The sequence below is a fragment of the Elgaria multicarinata genome, chromosome 4 (genome assembly GCF_023053635.1).
Source record: "Elgaria multicarinata webbii isolate HBS135686 ecotype San Diego chromosome 4, rElgMul1.1.pri, whole genome shotgun sequence".
Classification (NCBI taxonomy): Eukaryota; Metazoa; Chordata; class Lepidosauria; order Squamata; family Anguidae; genus Elgaria; species Elgaria multicarinata.
The window spans coordinates 16,717,042-16,734,972 of record NC_086174.1 but is presented as its reverse complement, the minus strand read 5'-3'; the positions used below and the strand labels follow the sequence as shown (position 1 = coordinate 16,734,972).

Sequence of the window (17,931 nt, the reverse complement as noted above, 5' to 3'; positions counted from 1 at the left end):
CTATTTATTTTATTATTTTCTTATCTCAAAGTATGAGATGCTTTGAATTCTCACTTTAGCCTGAAATAACCTGTTCTCTATGGCGCTTCAGGATCATTTGGCTTTTATTATTATGCATGTGCAAGTGTATTACTGCAAAATGCTGCGCCGCTATAACAGGAACACTGCTGTTCAGTGTTCTGGCTAGAGTGTTCTGGCTAGAGTGTTCAGGCCAGAGTACTAAGCTGGAAGGGTTCTGGAAAGGCCAATTCACTCATCCCATCACCAATTTCCTCTACAAAGATGAGGGGTGGGGGTTGGGAGGGAGGGGAGGGGGAGGATTCTTTTCCTCCTTCTGAATTTTTTTTTAAATGTTTTGTACTTCTGCATACCTTACCTAAGCAGGCTAACACCTCCTTCTTGCTTCTCAGTGGCTCTGTCGTGGCTACAGTCCTGTCAAACCTCAACCACATGCTACAAATCAGGCCCTAACTGCCCCCCCCCCCATTGCAGAACCCCCATCAGTAAAAAGAAAAAGAATAAAGGTATCCATAGCAGCCATGGAGGGCCCAAAGTCAGCATATTTGAAGCTAATTCTTACCCTTTTACTGCACTATAGACACTACAAAGCACCTTTAAAAGGGTGAGAACTAGCATCCAAACAAGCTAATTTTGATCCTTCTAGCATTCTGTAGCTGCTACAGACACCGCTTTAAAAAAAATAACAAAATATTTATTTTTATTGTAGAGGGGTGTCTGCAGGGCAGTGGTTCCCAGTTGGGGGGGCAGTTCCAGGGAATAAATATCCCCCTGGGCCTCCTGCAGTTACCCTCCCTATTATAAATTGTAAGGAACCCAAGCAGGGCATTCCACCACACCCACCCGTCCCACCACCACTTAAATGCAATATTCCATGAATACTAAGCATGCTCAGAACTCATGGGCTGCTTTTTAGGAGGGCGGGTTGCCCCCTTTATAGACTTTTTCTTTTTTAAAAAATGTGGAAAATATACTTCTGCAAACACTGTAGTTCTCCCAAACAGCCTGATACCTCCCACTCATTTCTCAGTGGTCGTATTTTGGCTCTACCGCCAGAGTTTGCTATTAGAAGGAGTGTTACGTTTCTCCTATTTATTTATTTAATTTTAAAGACCATAACTCAGTTTGGTTGAAGGAGGTGCCGGTTTTGGTCCCTGGCATCTCGTGATGCAGGATCTCAGAATGGAGTGCTGAGAAAGAACTCTGGTCAAGACCTTGGAGAGCCACTCACAGTCCAAATAGACAATACTGGGAAAGGCACAGCAATGGTTCAACTCAGCATAAAGCAGCTACATAGGCCTTAGCTAGACCTAAGGATTATCCCAGGCAAATGGAGGGGTCATCCCTGCCTACTCCCAGGATCCCTTGTGTGTCATTTGGATACACAGGGATGATCCTGGGACGATCCCGGGATATAAGCCTGGTCTAGCCATGGCCATAGTGTTCAGTCTCCTTTATGTTTTGAGAAATGTCCCAAATATGGATCAGCCTATAAAGGTTATGTACCTGTCTCTATTCACAGGGGGATAAGGTGGCAGGAATAAAGACTGTGATTTTTTTAAAAAAAATGAAAGAAAGAAAAGAAAATCTTTATATAGTGAAATATAAGTATATATAGAAATTATTTCTGAAGAATATCACTGTGCCAAAAGACAGATAAAGGTTTAATAATTCCCCTTTCCATGAGCATAATATCAGGAATAAGAACCACATGGATATTGCTATCTCTGCTTCATGTCATAGGAAGAGAGAAGCTATTACAGATCTGAAAAACATGAATTGGTTTGTCTCATAAGTTAATTCAGGGCTTAATAACCAGTCTATGATGAAAGAGATACTTCCACTAGTTTTATATGTGGAACCCACTGATTCAAGGTGTTCTTGAGATTATTAAGAGGTTCACAGAAAGTGATATATAATAACTGGAGAACAATGTGATAAAACTCTATATCACTTGACAAACGGTGAAAATACTTGAAAAATGTTGAGGCTTGCTTTTAAATTATGTTATTTTACTTACTTTTAAACTGTCTGTCATTGCCTCATTAAGAAGAACAATATTTTACAAGGGGGACTTTTACATAAAGATAATACTAGCAATGATTGAGCATTTTTCCTGTTTAGAGAGAAAATAACATAAGGATGATAACGCTCAGCCAAGTTGTGTGTTTTTTTAAGCTAAAAACTTTCATGGTACTGGAAGACTTCTGCATTTCACAAAATATTCCAATATCTCCAAATTTTTCATTATTTAGAATTATATGATTATTTATTCTTCTTTTCCAGATTTTAAGAAATCACCCTTGGATTCTTTTTTAAAATTCTCTGGTAATCTGTTCTGGTTTTACTATTCTTGAGTCTTTCTGAACAACCGTTATTTATTTGAAACCACTCTGAATAATTTTATGTTAGTTCTAGCTCTACTGCGTTCAGAACTGAACTACTAGCTAATAATTACCATATCCTCCAAGAGTGTGTCTGGTCCCACTTTAAAGCCATATATGTTAGGGGGCATCACTACATCTTGGGAAAACACGTTATCTAAATAAATTAGGTACTGTGTGAAGAAAGATTTCTTTTTGTCTGTCCTGAATTCCTAACAATCCAAGCTAAACAATCACAGTTGATGTAACCTTCCCTCATAGGGGAGATGCTCCAGCCACTTAATCATTTTAGTTGCCCTTTTCTTCACTTTTTCCAGATCTATAATATCCTTTTTTAGGTGTGGTGACCAGAACCATATACAGTATTCTAAGTGTGGTTACACCATCGATTTTTGTAAGGGTAGTATGATACTGGCCGTTTTATTATCAATTCCCTTTTTTATAATGGCTAACATGGAGTTTGCCTTCTTTATAGCGGCCGCACACTGGGTGGACATTTTCATTGAGCTGTCCACCACAATCCCAAGATCTCTTTCTTGTTCGGTCACTGCCAGCTCAGATCCCATCAGGTTATACTTGAAGTTGAGGGTTTTTGGCCAACTGTGCATCACCTTACACTTGCCTACATTGAACCGCATCTGCCATTTGGATGCCCACTCTCCCAACTTGGAGAGATCCCTTTGGAGCTTTTCACAATCTCTTTGTGTTTTAACAACCTTAAATAATTTAGTGTCATTAGCAAACTTATCCACTACACTGCTCACTCCTAATTCCAGATCATTTATGAACAACTTGAAAAGAATTGGTTCCAGTACCGTTCCCTGTGGGACTCCACTATTTACTTCCCTCCATCAGGAGAATTGACCATTTATTCCTACTCTCTGCTTTCTGTTCTTTAACCAGTTACTGATCCATAAGGGACCCTCTCCTTTTATTCCATGTCTACTAAGTTTGTTCAGGAGTCTTTGGTGGGGGACTTTTTCCAAAGCATTTTGGAAGTCCGAGTAAACAATGTCCACCGGATCACCCCTGTCTACATGTTTGTTGACACTCTCAAAGAATTCTAGTAGATTAGTGAGACAGGACTTGCCTTTGTGGGAGCCATGTTGATTCTTCCTCAGCAGGACCTGCCCATCTATATGCTTACTAATTTTGTCTTTAATAATGCTTTCAACCAAGTTACCTGGAACAGATGTCAAGCCAACTGGACTGTAATTTCCTGGATGCCCCCTGGATCATTTTTGAAAATTGGTGTTACATTGGCCATCTTCCAATCCTCTGGTACAGAGGCTGAGCTTAGGGGCATGTTGCATATTTTTGTGAGGAGGTCCGCAATTTCATATTTGAGTTCTTTGAGAACTCTAGGATGGATGCCATCTGGGCTTGGTGATTTATTTGCTTTCAATTTGTCAATAAGATTGAGAACTTCATCTTTTGTCACCACTATTTGCCTCAGTTCCTCAGACTCCCTTCCAGAAAACATCAGTTCAGGCACAGGCATCTGTCCTGTATCCTCTGCAGTGAACACCGATGCAAAGAATTCATTCAGCTTCTCTGCAATTTCCCTGTTCTCCTTTAGTACTCCCTTAACTCCATTGTCATCCAACGGTTTAACTGCTTCCCTAGCTGGTTTCCTTCTTCTGATATATTTAAAGAATTCTTTATTGTTGGACTTGATATTATTGGCGATGTGTTCTTCAAAATGTTTTTTTTTCATTGCAAATACTTGATATATTAAATGCTCAAAAAAATCCTAGAGAAGTATGTGTTATTTTTGAATACAGTTAATCCATAAACTGTTAAACTATTAATTAAAAGCAGAATTAGAGGTGTGGTTAGGCAACAGGATGTGCCAATTCTTCAGACATATTTATTTTCCCTTTGGTTGCATATTTGTTTCAACTCAAGGCATATGATGGAAAGTTATTTCTATGATCTGACAAGCTATAAATTGCAGAGAGCATTTATAGCACTCTGGTTCCCGACCATGCCCACTATGGTCCTTTAAGGAAGATAAAAACTAAAATCTCATATGCATAGAGATACTACATTTGTGGTACACACATAGGCTCAGTTCAGACAACTGGTTTCTCTATGCAGTGGGAAAACTTCACTCAACAGTTGAGTTTTTAGGAGGTTCTCGCCACACAACATGCTCTAACTATACTGTTGTGTGACTGTGGGCTCCTGTGGAGTTGAGTAAAAGGCAGTCCCCCAATCCTCCTTATGGTATCCCATCAGCCACTGCTGCAAAAAAGAAACAATCCCAGCAGCTCTCCTAGAGCAGCACTCACTGCTTTTGCCACTCTTGCCAGAGAACTCTGTAGTCAGTGGGAAAAGTCAACCCAACACATCAGAAAACTCCACAGAGCCTGCCGCACAACACTCAACACAACAGTTGTGTAGGAACTCTCCTCTCCATAGTGTGGATATTCAGCATGGAGTGCTTTCTAAAATAAACTCTACATGGGGTGAAGATTTGCCTCCAGACAACACATTTCTCAAAATTGTGTAAAAACTCCACTGTGGAGCTCTAAAACCAAAATTGAGAAATGTGTTGACTGAACTGAGCCATAGAGTAGAAGATCTAGCCCATTATCTGTTGTATTGCCAAATCTATTCCTGCTCTATAGAGATATTTTATCTGACCAGCTATACAATAATGTATAATAAGACCTCAGGATGACATAGGCAAAATGTGCTTTCTACTGAACATACTTGAAGTATATTGCATATAAAGTGGCTATCTCTCCAGTGGTGGCCAGACAAATAAGACAAGGTTTTGCAAAACAGTTTGATGTGACAGGTCTAAAATTCTATATCATGCACCAAGCCTAATGATAACTGGCTTCTCTATCCCATACATTCAGACAGCAATCCTATGTAAACTTACTAGGGAGTAACTTCCATTGAACTCAGTAGGCTTGTTACTTCTGAATAAGCATGCATAGTTTGGGCTGTCCGCCTCCTGACTTGTTATAACCTGTTCTTTAAAACAAAACAAATAAATCAGGTCTCTATATAGGAACAATACTGACCCTTACTGACCCTTGTTGTAAAGATTACGAAGACATTGTATGTGAATATTCAGAAAGTACTATTTAAGTACTATGTATTATTATTATTATCATTACTAATAATATACCAAAAAACAACAATAGAATATGATATAAATAGATGACTCTCAGGAGGCAGCAATCCCTTTATTGCTACAGTATTTAAAGCAAGGTTGGAAGGGTTTGATTTTTGTTATTTCTTTTTTTAATTTCTGCTCAATGATCTGCTAGCTAATAATGAACAGCACTTAAGGCATGAAAAGAAAATCATTAACAATTCTTTTACCCGTTATTCTATTTCACTTTGTAAGAAAGAGTACATACAAGAAACACACACAAACTTATCAACTGTCATGAGGTTTAGCAGCCAGAAATACTTCTTTTATTATTATTATGCTTCATGCAGGTACAACAGCACCAAGTATAAATAATGAATGAATGCTGATGATGCTGATGATGTTACGGATGATGAAAGACTCATCCTTCATATAAACCACAACGCACCATTATCCAATATACAACATCTTCTGTTAGTGTGTTTTCTTGGCCGCTGGATAAACCCTACCGACAATTTTGAATTCTAAGCAGACTCAGAACCACTGAAGAAGAAACAACTTCAGAAATTGAACAACTATACATAATATCTGCTGTGATTCTTAAACCTAATGAGGGCAACAGGTTGTACATGTCCCCTATTTTATTTTTGCTTCTCCTAATTAGTCACAAGAAATGTAACCTAATCACAGAGTAATTCAAACCTTTGATTAATCAATACAAAGCACTATGCACTGGTGTTATGCAATCTACCTTAGTTGAAATGTTTTTCATTAACAAAAAAGGAAGCAAGAGCTCAGAACAACAGCTCCCATACATTATTTGGAACGTTGCCTTTTATCTAGCAGGTGTAATATTGCATGTTACAAACTGAATTTTCCCTGTGATCAACAGTTAGAATTGGGATTAAGACTCCTTGTCATTACCATAATTGTAAAGACGTGCAGGGCTGCAAAGGCTACAATCCTAGGCACAATTTCTAAGGAGTATATCCCACTGAAACTAATAGAAGTATTTCTGAATAATCGTAAACAGAATAAGATTATACATTTAACAGCTATTACATTCAAAAGATGGCTATTTTTTTCCTATTAAAAGTGTTAATTATACTTTGCTAACAGGGACTGGACAATGAGACCACATCTCACCAGCCGTTTTCCAGCATCACTGGCTGCCAGTCCAGGTCCAGGCCTGATTCAAAGTGCTGGTAACATTCAAAGCCCTAAACGTCTCTTTCAGATGCCAGAGGAAGACCTTTTTATTTTCTCAGTATTTTAACAGTTTATCAACTTAATTTTTTAACTTTGCTGTTTTGAATCTGTATTTTAAATCTGTATCAATCTCTGCATTGCTGCATGGTTTTATCCTGGTTGTGCTTTTATATTGTATTTTATACTGTGTTTTTATACTGTTGTTTGTTTTATATTTTGAATGGTTTTCATGGTTTTAATTTTTGTAAACCACCCAGAGAGCTTCAGCTATTGGGCAGTGTAGAAAGGCAATAAATAAATAAATAAATAAATAAAGTGCTATTGTTTCAAGCTTTTAATATTTATTTATTATTTATTTATTTATTGCATTTTTATACCGCCCAATAGCCGAAGCTCTCTGGGCAGTTCACACAATATAAAGATGCAGGCTTCTCTTCCATTCTCCTTTATGTGATTATATTACATCCATTTATTGTGCTTGAGAGGTTACTTCCTAGTTACTTTTATAACATGGATTGGACAGTTTTGCAGTAGTAACCGATTTAATCTAAGGATCAATTACTGTTGTGAATTAGAACAATATTCCATATAAACACCCCTTCAAGGCCTTATACCATATTGAAACCAAGCATTTGCCAAGAAGACTATGAAGGCTTTCTCCAAGAGCCAATGGATATACAGCCTAATATTTATTTATTTATTTATTTATTTGTATTTATATACAAATTTATTTACCACTGAATATAATAGAATCTCTCAGCAGTTCACAACATTATCTGTATTCTTACAGTTTCACCAGCATTACTGAATATACATAATAAAAAACTTTTAATTCCTTTTTTTTTTTTACTAATGGTAAAAAGATAAGAGATAAAGAGCTGAAAAATCTAAAAGGGTGTTGAATTACTAAAAATCTAAGCTCTGGACTGCAGAGATGGGAAGTTTATATTATAAAAAGGGCACGTAGAAATGTCTCTTTTTCTACAGCCAGTGAAATGTGATTAAAAGCAATAAAGGCAAATTATTCAGCTGTTACTGACATGGTTCCAAAGAATATGTCTGATCTATTTTAAATGGTGAATCATTTCCATTTTACTTTTGGTAAGAAGACTATTTCCTTTCATTTATATATGTACAGAAATATGTTTTCGGTCCCTTCATAAATTGTATTTTTCATGTCTAACAAAATGAAACAAACATATTTTATATTTATTTCAGATTCAGAAGGATGGAAAAGCAGCTACAAAAACTTAGAGATAAGTCCATTCACTTTACCAAAGAAGAGTGGGGCAACAACAATAATTGTTCAATTATTCATTTTTAAATGGGAAAACAGGGAAATCCCCTATTCTGCCTTCTGGTTCCCCCTGGTTCCAAATACTGACCTCTGAAAATATCCCAGTCAAAATCATTTTACAATTGCAAATGGCCTTCATGTGATTCACATATCAATTGGCTAATTCCATCCTTGTAAAATGTTGTTCAATCTGATATGAATTTATAACTCCACCACGTTTCATATGCCTTGCCCATTGAAGAACTGAACAAATAAATCATTGATATGACTTCAAGCAATCTGGTGATATTAATAATAAACCTACTCCTACAGAGGAAGAATAAACTCCTTTTCTCCATTATCTTCATACAAGGAATAAATGCAGTCATCTCCTCCCATGCCTCCAGATAATAGTAGAACTTGCAGCAATCAAATCCAAAACCTTGTTAAGTGAAAATACTTGCATTTAAAGTTATTTAATCCCATTTGGGACTAAACAGGTTTAAATCCTAGTACTTCAGCTGACATGGGATGTGGATAAATTTAAAAACCCATGTTCTGAAAAGAAAACCTCAAGGATAATTCCATGCTACCCATTCCTTGAAGGGGAAAATGTGTGCACACACAAACCAGCATTCCCCTTCCTCATCCTATTCTCTACCTTCCTTTCCACACTACAAAATTCTGCTTACCACAATGCTCATCTTATCCAATAACCACACCCTTCCTGTCCCCAGAAGCACAATTTCTACCCACTGCCACCACCTAACCTTTAACTTTGCCTTTGTTTCAAAATATGGTCACATATTCATTCAAAGGGATGGAGGAAGAGGGGCTGGAACAGTTAACAGAAGGTCGAAGTATGAGATGGATGAAGGAAAAGCACAGCTGCGAGATTCACTCATACGGAGGATAAGCCATGCAGTCTCCATCTCCTGACCTCCCCTTTCGTTGAGGGAGAGGCTGGCAGGACAAGGGTGAAACAGGTTCTTACCTTCGCTGCAGTCCTTCCCATGGAAGCCGGTTTGGGAGCAGTCACACACCGCTTGGTCGTTGAGCACAGAACAGACGCCACCATTGAGACAAACGTCATCTCTGGCACACAGGTGACTCTGTTCATCATCCAGCCGCACTTCCTGACTCTCCACAGGTGAGGACTGTGTATAGTTGACCCTTACATCAGTTATCCATCCCTTGAAGGGTTCTCGATCCTTCACCAAAGAGAGTGTTACTTTTAGGGTAGGTGAGCGCAGCTCAGGAGGCAACCCTCCTAGAAAGAGGCCACTGAAAACCGTCATGTCCCGCCGCTTAGATTTCACCTCGACCCACTTAGCCTCAGCCTGGTCGATTAATAGCGTTGTGTTCTTAAAATTGCGGCGGATGACTACTGTGTGCCACAGGTTGTCATTGACGGCCATGTCAGAGAGCAAGATGGCAGGCTCAGCACAGAAGATGGAGAAGCTCAGCTGGAGCCGCCCCCCTTGGGTCAGGATTAACTCCAAGAAGTCGCAGAAACCCTCATCATCAAAGTAAAGGACCAAGCCACTGGAGCTACGGGTCTTCATGTTGAAGCTCATCTCACTCTCGCAGCAAGCATTCCATTTAGGAAAGCGAGTCCATTGGCCCTCTGCTCCTGGAAACTCTAGGCCGCTACCAAGCTCAGCCCAACATCCCAGGAGTAAGGCCATCCAGAGCAGGAGGCAACCTCCACGCCTGAGGAGCACAGGACCCATTCTTCGTGGGGTGGGGTGGGGGAGAGGGGGGAGAGGAGGGGGGAGTGGTGGTGGGGGGGTTGAAGCAGACAGGGTAAAATCTTTCCAGTAACCACTCACACTTGATGGGTAACTCTTGCTTCCCTGGTGTTCTGCAGAGGAAGAACGTAGCTGCCTCCCCAGTAGGAGAGGCTCAGGTGTGGTCACCCAAGATGCAAATCAATTCTCCTCTCAAAGAAAGAAAGAAAAAGAAAAGAAAAGAAAAGAAAATATTTCAAGCACCAGCTTGAGCTGTAAAAGGTCTTCAGAGAATATAAGGCACCAACAGATGTTATTCAGTCATCTGCTTGGTTTCTCAAAGAGATGTCTAGGAGTGAGTCAGCAGATATATTACCATTAAAAGCCCATGTTGCCAAGTTGGAATGAAGGTGGGGCTGGGTGGAAAATATACTGATGTGGAAAGGCTCACAAACTGACAAAGAAATATTTTTCAAAGATCCAAGAACCCACCAAGATTTGATCAATATCCCAGCATACATAGAGAAATCAGTATCCAAGAGCATGTAGATGTCATGTTACCCAACAGCTGTATTTGTCCAGGATTTTTTCCCCTTCACCTTTCAGTGCAAACAATTTCCAAGTTCCAATCCTGTCTTCTTGAAATGGATCCTCTCATCAGACCAGGGACTGCTGCCATGCAATAGGCCAGGAGATTCTCTGCCTCTTTCCCAGTGGGGCTGAAATCCAGAAGCTGTGATATAGCTCAGAAGCTCCTTGGTATGCAAAGCTTCACAAGGGCAAAACTAAGAAGATCCTGGTGTTTGATTGTTGAAGGGGTTTGCACTGTGCTTTTTTTAAAATAAAAAAAAATCTGTAAAGATTGAAATATAAAACAAAACATAATTACATTCATAACCTGGAGGACTGCATGACTGAAAAAGCTGTAAAAATGGTGAGGGAACCAAAGCTATAAATAAATAACCAGAGGCAAATTCAGGTTCTCTGCTGCAATAGAAGTAAACCTACATGCTTAATGCCCTGTGCTGAAAAAGCTTCTTGTCACAAATTCTGTATCTTAAATCCGCTAGCCGTTGTATTCATCAGTAATTTTTCAACAGACAACTTAATTGAAAATGCCCCTATTGTTATGACACAAAGCGTTATCAACAGTGAAATCATATACCTATCTACTCAGAAGTAAGTCTCATTATGTTCAGTGGACCTTACTTCTGTGTAAATATGTACAGGATTAAAACCTAACAGGTGTTTGTTGCCATTCCGTATCCTAAAATAGCATTCATGATATGATTGCAGGCTATGCACATGGTTCCCCCCACCCCACAGTGTTTTAAAATAATATGGTGGATGGAATCACAGCAGGGGAAAGCAGAGAATGGATTTCTAGTGTTGCCGCTATTTTCTTTTCCTTGGAAGAAATACGATTGCATTTGTATCTTTCTCTCTGTATTGCCACATTTAACTGTTGAAATGTTCCATTACTGTAAAGGGAGGGGGGGAGCAAATGGATTCAGCTAGACTTCTTGTATCATACATACCACAGTACAATTAATTTCTGTTGCCATTCCTCTAGGGTAAAGAATTGCATATCTGCATATATTGCATATACTTCATTCCATACTCCCATAGTATACTTAATTTGTGCATGCATGTGTGCTTATGTCTATTGTGCTAAAGCAGTTTGCATGTTTTAAGACTAATCTCTCATCCATCACTCACACAAAAATACATACATACACACATCACCTCAAATGCTCCCACTTGTATCTTTAATTTCAACCATACTAGCCTGTCCACTCTTCAAGATCAGCAAGAGGGTCATCCTCATTTGCCCACCTATGAGAGCAGTTAGGTGGGCAACCACATTAGAGAGGGCCTTTTCTGCAGTGGCCCCACACCTCTGGAATAAGTTGCCATTGGGGGTCCACCAGGCCTTTTAAAAAGGCCCTGAAAGCATACTATTTTACTTTGGACTTCCCGTGATATGTTTGCTGCTTTTATTGCTGTTGTTCTTTTGTTTGCATTTTTGCTGTGGGTCTTTTGCTTTTTAAGAAAGCAAATTATTGGGTTTTATTATTATTATTTATTGTTGTATGGTGCCTTGGGAGGGCTTCTTTCCTGAAAGGCAGCTAAGAAATATTTTAAATAATAATGAAATAATAATAAATTCATGGATCATGCATATTTACTTATATCTTACCAATCATAGAATTATCTATCCACCAGTGTGCCACCACGGCTGCTCTAGCTGTCTTCCAGCAGAAATCAGACTCATGCAACAGCAAATCAAAAGCAGCCTCAGGGAAGCGCCGATACCAGAGCATAACCTTCCCTAGACTATGCCTACACTATCAAATGTCATATTCATTTCTTGATATGCCTCAAGTCTCTCCACCACTTCTTGCCACTCATAATTTGCATTCTATTGTAAAAAGCAGCATTTCTATCTCAACTATCCCTTGCTATAAATAATTTGCATAGCATTTTAACCAGGGGCATTTCTCTGCTGTGTCATGGAAGAGCAAAGTTGGGGGGGGGGGATACTTTATCTTGTGTATTGGATTGGTTCAATATAAGTTTAATATTCTGGTAAATGCTGGGAGGAACAGTACAATGCTTTAATAAATATAAATACTTTGGTATGTATCGAAGTCTAACTTTAGTCCCATACATTTCAATGCGTCTACTCTAGGTTGGACTAAGATAAGATACAACCTTTTGAAATGGATACATTTTAATGCCTGGTAACTTAAAGATGGATGATGCAGATTCCAACATTTTTAGTTTTTTTCTCTCTCTCCAGAGCATGTTTTTTATACTGCATTTTGTATTTGTGCTTTTAACCTGTTGGTTGTTTTATTATGGTTTTAATTTTTGTGAACCGCCCAGAGAGCTTCGGCTATTGGGCGGTATATAAATGTAATAAATAAATAGATTGTTTTCACTTTCTTGCTTTGTGTATTTTAATGGATAGAAATTTCCAAGGAATAGAAAAAGGAATGAGTGATAGCATCTTGGAATTTATAAGTGCATTTATCAGTGTTTATTATAGAATCAGAGAATAGGAGAGTTGGAAGGGGCCAATAAGGACATCGAGCCAAACCCCTGCTCAATGATTAAGAACATAGGAATCTACCTTATACCAAGTCAGACTACTGGTACATCTAGCTCAACATTGGGACATCTAGCTCTGCTTGGAAGTGATTCTCCATGATTTCAGTCTCTCTCAGCCCTACCTGGATATGCCCAAGATAGAACCTTTTCCATAAGATTCTCCATGATTTCAGTCTCTCTCAGCCCTACCTGGATATGCCCAAGATAGAACCTTTTCCATAAGATTCTCCATGATTTCAGTCTCTCTCAGCCCTACCTGGATATGCCCAAGATAGAACCTTTTCCATAAGAAGCATAAGAACATAATAAGAGCTATGGTAGATCAGACCAAGGTTCCATCTAGTCCTGCATTCTGTTCACAGTAGCCAACCAGCTGTTGACCAGGAATGTAGGCAGGACATGAGTGCAACCGCACCCTCCCACCCATGTTCCCCAGCAACTGGTGTACATAGTCTTACTGCCCCTGCTCCTGGAGCATTTTCTCTACCACTGAGCTACAGCTCAGTTTATACCTCCCTGGATAAGAGAATGGGTTATTTGTCAACAGCCAGATGAGACAAGAGTGGGGCACACCACCTTGTAATTGCTAAGACTTCATGTGGGCTGTATTTGAGGCAAAGGGTTGTCCTTATGCTAGAATTTCAAAACAAAATGCCGGCAGAAAACTGTGAACATCAAGAGAAGTAATCAAGCACTGAGATTTATTTTCCCTAAAACGTTCCTTTAAATTAAAAAAAAATGTGGGCAGTATATGAGGTGTCCTGAAGAATAAAGTAGGGATCCCAGAAATAAATTAGATTGAATTAAAATAGTTTGTCTTTTTTAAGGGTGTGATTCCTGGATGCATTTGGAAGCCCATTCAAGATGGTCATACCCTGCAACATTTCACAAATGAAAATAGGAATGTCTTCCTCGTAGCATTCGTATTCTCATTCTAGCACAGTGGCCGTTCCACCGTTACCCCCATTGCTCAAGGCTCTCCACAGCCTGCTACGTTTGCTTAAAACTGCATTAGCCTACTCGGAAACAGTGCTCATTCTTTCGGTTAAAAATATATGAGAACAAACACCCAAATTGTCTGACAATATGCTACCATGGATCAAAATATACGTCAGCAGCCACAATGTGTGAAATGGCAGAGGGTGCCCTGGCCGCTGCTTTTAATGTTCCTGTGTGCATCATGCATTTGTATGCATGTGCCCTAGAGGGCAGGTGGACGTCTGAGCTTCCACTTCTAGAGACCTGGAGGAGAGGATGAAGGGTAGGAACCAGACCAACTCCTGTTAAAATAAATAAACAAGGCATTCCTCCAAAGGCGAAAAAAATAAGTTAATTAAAATGAGAATAAAATAGGGGCAAGGATTGATCAGGTAAATCACATAAAACAGGGTATGTCCCTATTCCCCTCCCGTCCAAGGGTAGGGGGAGTGTCTGAATTCTCCCCACCATCGTCAATTCTACTCAGATGGGACTTGAGGGTCCTGCTTCCAATGCAAACTAACTGAAAGTAATTACGCACGCGCGCCAACACACACACACACACGAGGAGGTTTGTTTGTTTGTTTTAAACAAACTCTCACACACACCATCAGACAAGCTTGTTCTGGATCCAGGAATGATGCAGTTCGTCACTAAAACCATATATCTATTACAGTGACGAACATGGCAAAAAAAAAATTTTTTTAAAGTTTCAGCTTCCAAGTTGCTCAGCCTGTGAACAAGGCAGAAGCCAAACGTGTGGCATTATGGCTTTCAGACGTGTGTGTGTGTGTGAGAGAGAGAGAGATCTATACTCATCTTCCACACACACACACACACACACACACACACACACACACACACACACACACACACACACACCCCGCACCTATTTGCCTGAGACTCATGAGCAGGGCTTGCGGCCAGCTCAGCAGCAACAACAGCAGCTTCTCCTCCCCTCCAGACGGGCTTCTCTTCACCCACCCCCGCAGAGACTTCCGCCGAAGACGCAGCGGGCCCTGCGCTCGCCCGCCCCGCCCGAGGGCCTCCAGGAGGCGCCGCGAGCCAGGCGAGAGGCGCTGACGACTTGGCGCCAAGCGCCACGAGCTGCCCCCCTTTCCTCCTCCTCCCCGCCCACCACCGTCCCCAGTTTAGTCGGGCGCCTCGCGACTGTCCGTGGCGCGAGCGGGCGGAGGCCGAGAGACACGCGAAGGAGGCGGCGAAATTTATGGCGCCGCATTGAGCCGGCGCCCGCTGCCACCCTCCCCCGGGTCTCCGTCGGCCTCCCTTTTCTCACGCGCCCACGGGCAGCTGCTCAGCGCCTCCTCCCGCCAGGCAGCGCTCGGGGGGAGGCCGGCGCCCGCGCAAAGCTCTCCGCGGCGGCGGCGCCTTCTTCGCTGGAGAGAGCGCGCGGGGCGAGCGAAAACGCCAGCGCGGCTCTCGCCGGTCTCCACGCCCGAGGCGCGGTCGGCCAAGCTGCCTCATATCCCTGTCGCTGTCTTGAAGCTCTGGAAAGCCAGGGGGGGTGGGGGTGGGGGGGAGTGAGATATGGGAAGGGTGTGTGAGAGAGACCGTCTCTTTGGTGGGAAGTATCAAAAAGAGATGGAGGGGGCTTATTATTATTATCATTATTGCATTTATATCCTGCCTTTTTTCCTCTTGCAAGGAACCCAAAGTGGTGTAGATGGCTTCCTTCCTTTCCAATGTATCCTCACAACAACCCTGTGAAGTAGGGTTAGGTTGAGAGTCTGGCCTAAAGGCACCCAGCAAGCTTCAAAGGCTGACCAAGGATTAGAACCTGGGTCTCCCGAGTCCCAGTCCAACACCCTAACCACTACACCATACTGGCTGTGAGTAATAATGAATGTCTGGGAGGGATGTGTGAAGTTATTATCCACAGATGGGCGGGAGAGGAAGGGGGATTATTCATGCGGGTATAAGGAACAACACATATTGCTGCACATACTGCTCTGTCTCCTCTGAGGGAGCTCTCCAAGGTCTCTTCCCACCTCAACATTCCTACTTTTGGAGATCCTTTACAGATGGGGTGGGTGGGTTGACCCAGTTGCTGGAAACTTCTGCATGTAGGCCATGTGCTCTCCCACTGAACTGTGGCTCCTCCCCAAGCATGTCAGTGAGCTGGATGGGAGGCCAAGAACTGATCCTGGGATTCCTCTGCAGGCAAGAAGCCTGCTCTGCCACCAAGCCCTGACCCTCCCCGCAAAATCCAGGGGCTGTGCATGAACCCATGCAGCTTTCTCTGCCTTTCATCTGAGTCAGTCCAGGAGTCCGCCCAGCTGGGTGCTGTCTCCTTGGACCAGGCAGGAGTTCTCCAGGGTCTTGGCCATGCAGGGTCTTGGCCAGGCATGCAAGTAGAGACCGTGTTTCACTGGAGATGCTAAGAATCAAGCCTAGCATCTCCGTGCAAAGCATGTGCTTTGACTGCCACTGAGCTGTGAGCGCTACCTGAGAAGGTGGATGTGCTTATTTATTTATTTATTTATTTATTGCATTTCTATATTGCCCAATAGCTTGAAGAAGAAAAAATGCTGAAGGAAAATGGAGGGGGGGGGGGGGCGAAGTGTGAACGGAGGTATGAAAAATATGCAAGGAATGGTTAATGCTTGTGTGTGAGAATTACAGGAAAGGGCTGTTTTCATATAGAAAGGATCTGATGGGGAACACAGAATGAAGAAGGCTAATGTGTGCATGCACAAGAGAGAGATTTTTGATGTACGCATGTGTTTGGGGGAGGAGAGAAAATGACAGAAGTATGGGGTATACAGAAGTATACAAATGACTTTGTATGGGGGTGGGAAGAGAGAATTGCAGGAAAGGGTTAATTTGTGCACGCAGAGGGAGAAAGAAGACTGCACGAAGAAGCTGTCTGTGCCTGTGCATGTTGTGTGACAGAGTGTAAGCCGTGGGAAAGGGACACATTATTTTTTTTGTGTTACAAAGAATGGCAGGAAGAACAGATCGTCTGTCTGTCTTATCTCACACTGCCATTAACAAAACCTTATGAAGAGAGCTTCTCCATCTACACAGTCAGTGAGCACTTCTATGTGGCATGTTAAAGTGTTTCAAAGATGAAAGGACTAATGTGTGTGCAAATAAATGGGGAGCAAAAACAAAAACAAAAAAAGATCATGGTGGGCGTGAGCATTAGAATGGTATCCCAGACAGGTGTCACAATGTGTGGTGTGTGTGTGAGAGAAGGTGCTGACATTTGTGGGTGTTGTTGCTATTTAGATGGTGGTGGGGACGGGAGCCTCATGAAGGAGAATGTAGAAGTGTGTTGTGTTACTGGGTGGCTGAACTGCAGGGGTGGTTGTGTGTGTGTTAACAGAAGTGGAAGAAAAATGGTGTTGCAAGCAGAGTAGCTGTGCACATGCACACTGTGTTATGCTGGTGTGTAGCTTATCAGAGCAGGTGTCATGATGGGGTTAAAGCTTGTCTGTGAGACAGAAGGTTTGGGGTCAGTGTGTCTGAGAGTGTGAAGCAGAATTGCAGTGAGTCACAAAGCTCTGGATGGACTCAGCATGTGGGAAAGAGATGTGTGTGTATTTTTGCATGCGGGAGTGTGGTGGAGGAGAATTGACTTCTTTGTGTTTGCAGGTTGGAAAAAGAAAAGGTGACTGGAAACGTACTATATCTGAAAAGAGTAACCATGTGTGAGGACAAGGGTTGCTCCTCAGGCGACTCTGAGAAGCACATCACCTGATCCCCTGTACACCTGATGACATATGTTGTGCATAAAAAGGAGAAGAAATATTCCAGAGGTCTTGACTGTGTGGTTGAGAAAGTTCCTGGAATCACAGCCATCCAATTTATGGCTTTGATGAGAGATCTATTCTAGTGAGAAAGGATTTTGGGAGGTGGGAAGGTGTGCAAGTGTCTATGGTTGGAAAAATGGGATGTAGCTATTGACAGGTGAACAACTGCATGAGTTAAATGCTCTCATAAAGGAGCCTCTTCTAGTCTCTATGCGATTGTGAGATAATGTGGGTATAAAATGAGCTATGGGTACCTTTTTCTGAGAGAAAATATTGTGTGCCTCTTAATGGACAGGTTCTGTGAGTGATGTTGGATTGACTGCATGTATAGAAA

The 17,931-nt window shown here is 41.5% G+C and overlaps 1 protein-coding gene across 23 annotated transcripts in view; it reads right to left on the bottom strand.

Moving 5' to 3' along the window:
- The window catches only part of NRXN1 (neurexin 1), a 1,218,662-nt gene extending 1,208,909 nt beyond the window's left edge, over nucleotides 1-9,753 (bottom strand). For all 23 annotated transcript variants that reach the window (XM_063123832.1, XM_063123833.1, XM_063123845.1 and 20 more), the window contains exon 1: nucleotides 8,994-9,753. In XM_063123832.1, the coding sequence (XP_062979902.1) occupies nucleotides 8,994-9,732 (739 nt within the window). In that variant the 5' untranslated portion in view covers nucleotides 9,733-9,753. The remainder of the gene's footprint in view (nucleotides 1-8,993) is intronic.
- Nucleotides 9,754-17,931: the final 8,178 nt, after the last annotated feature.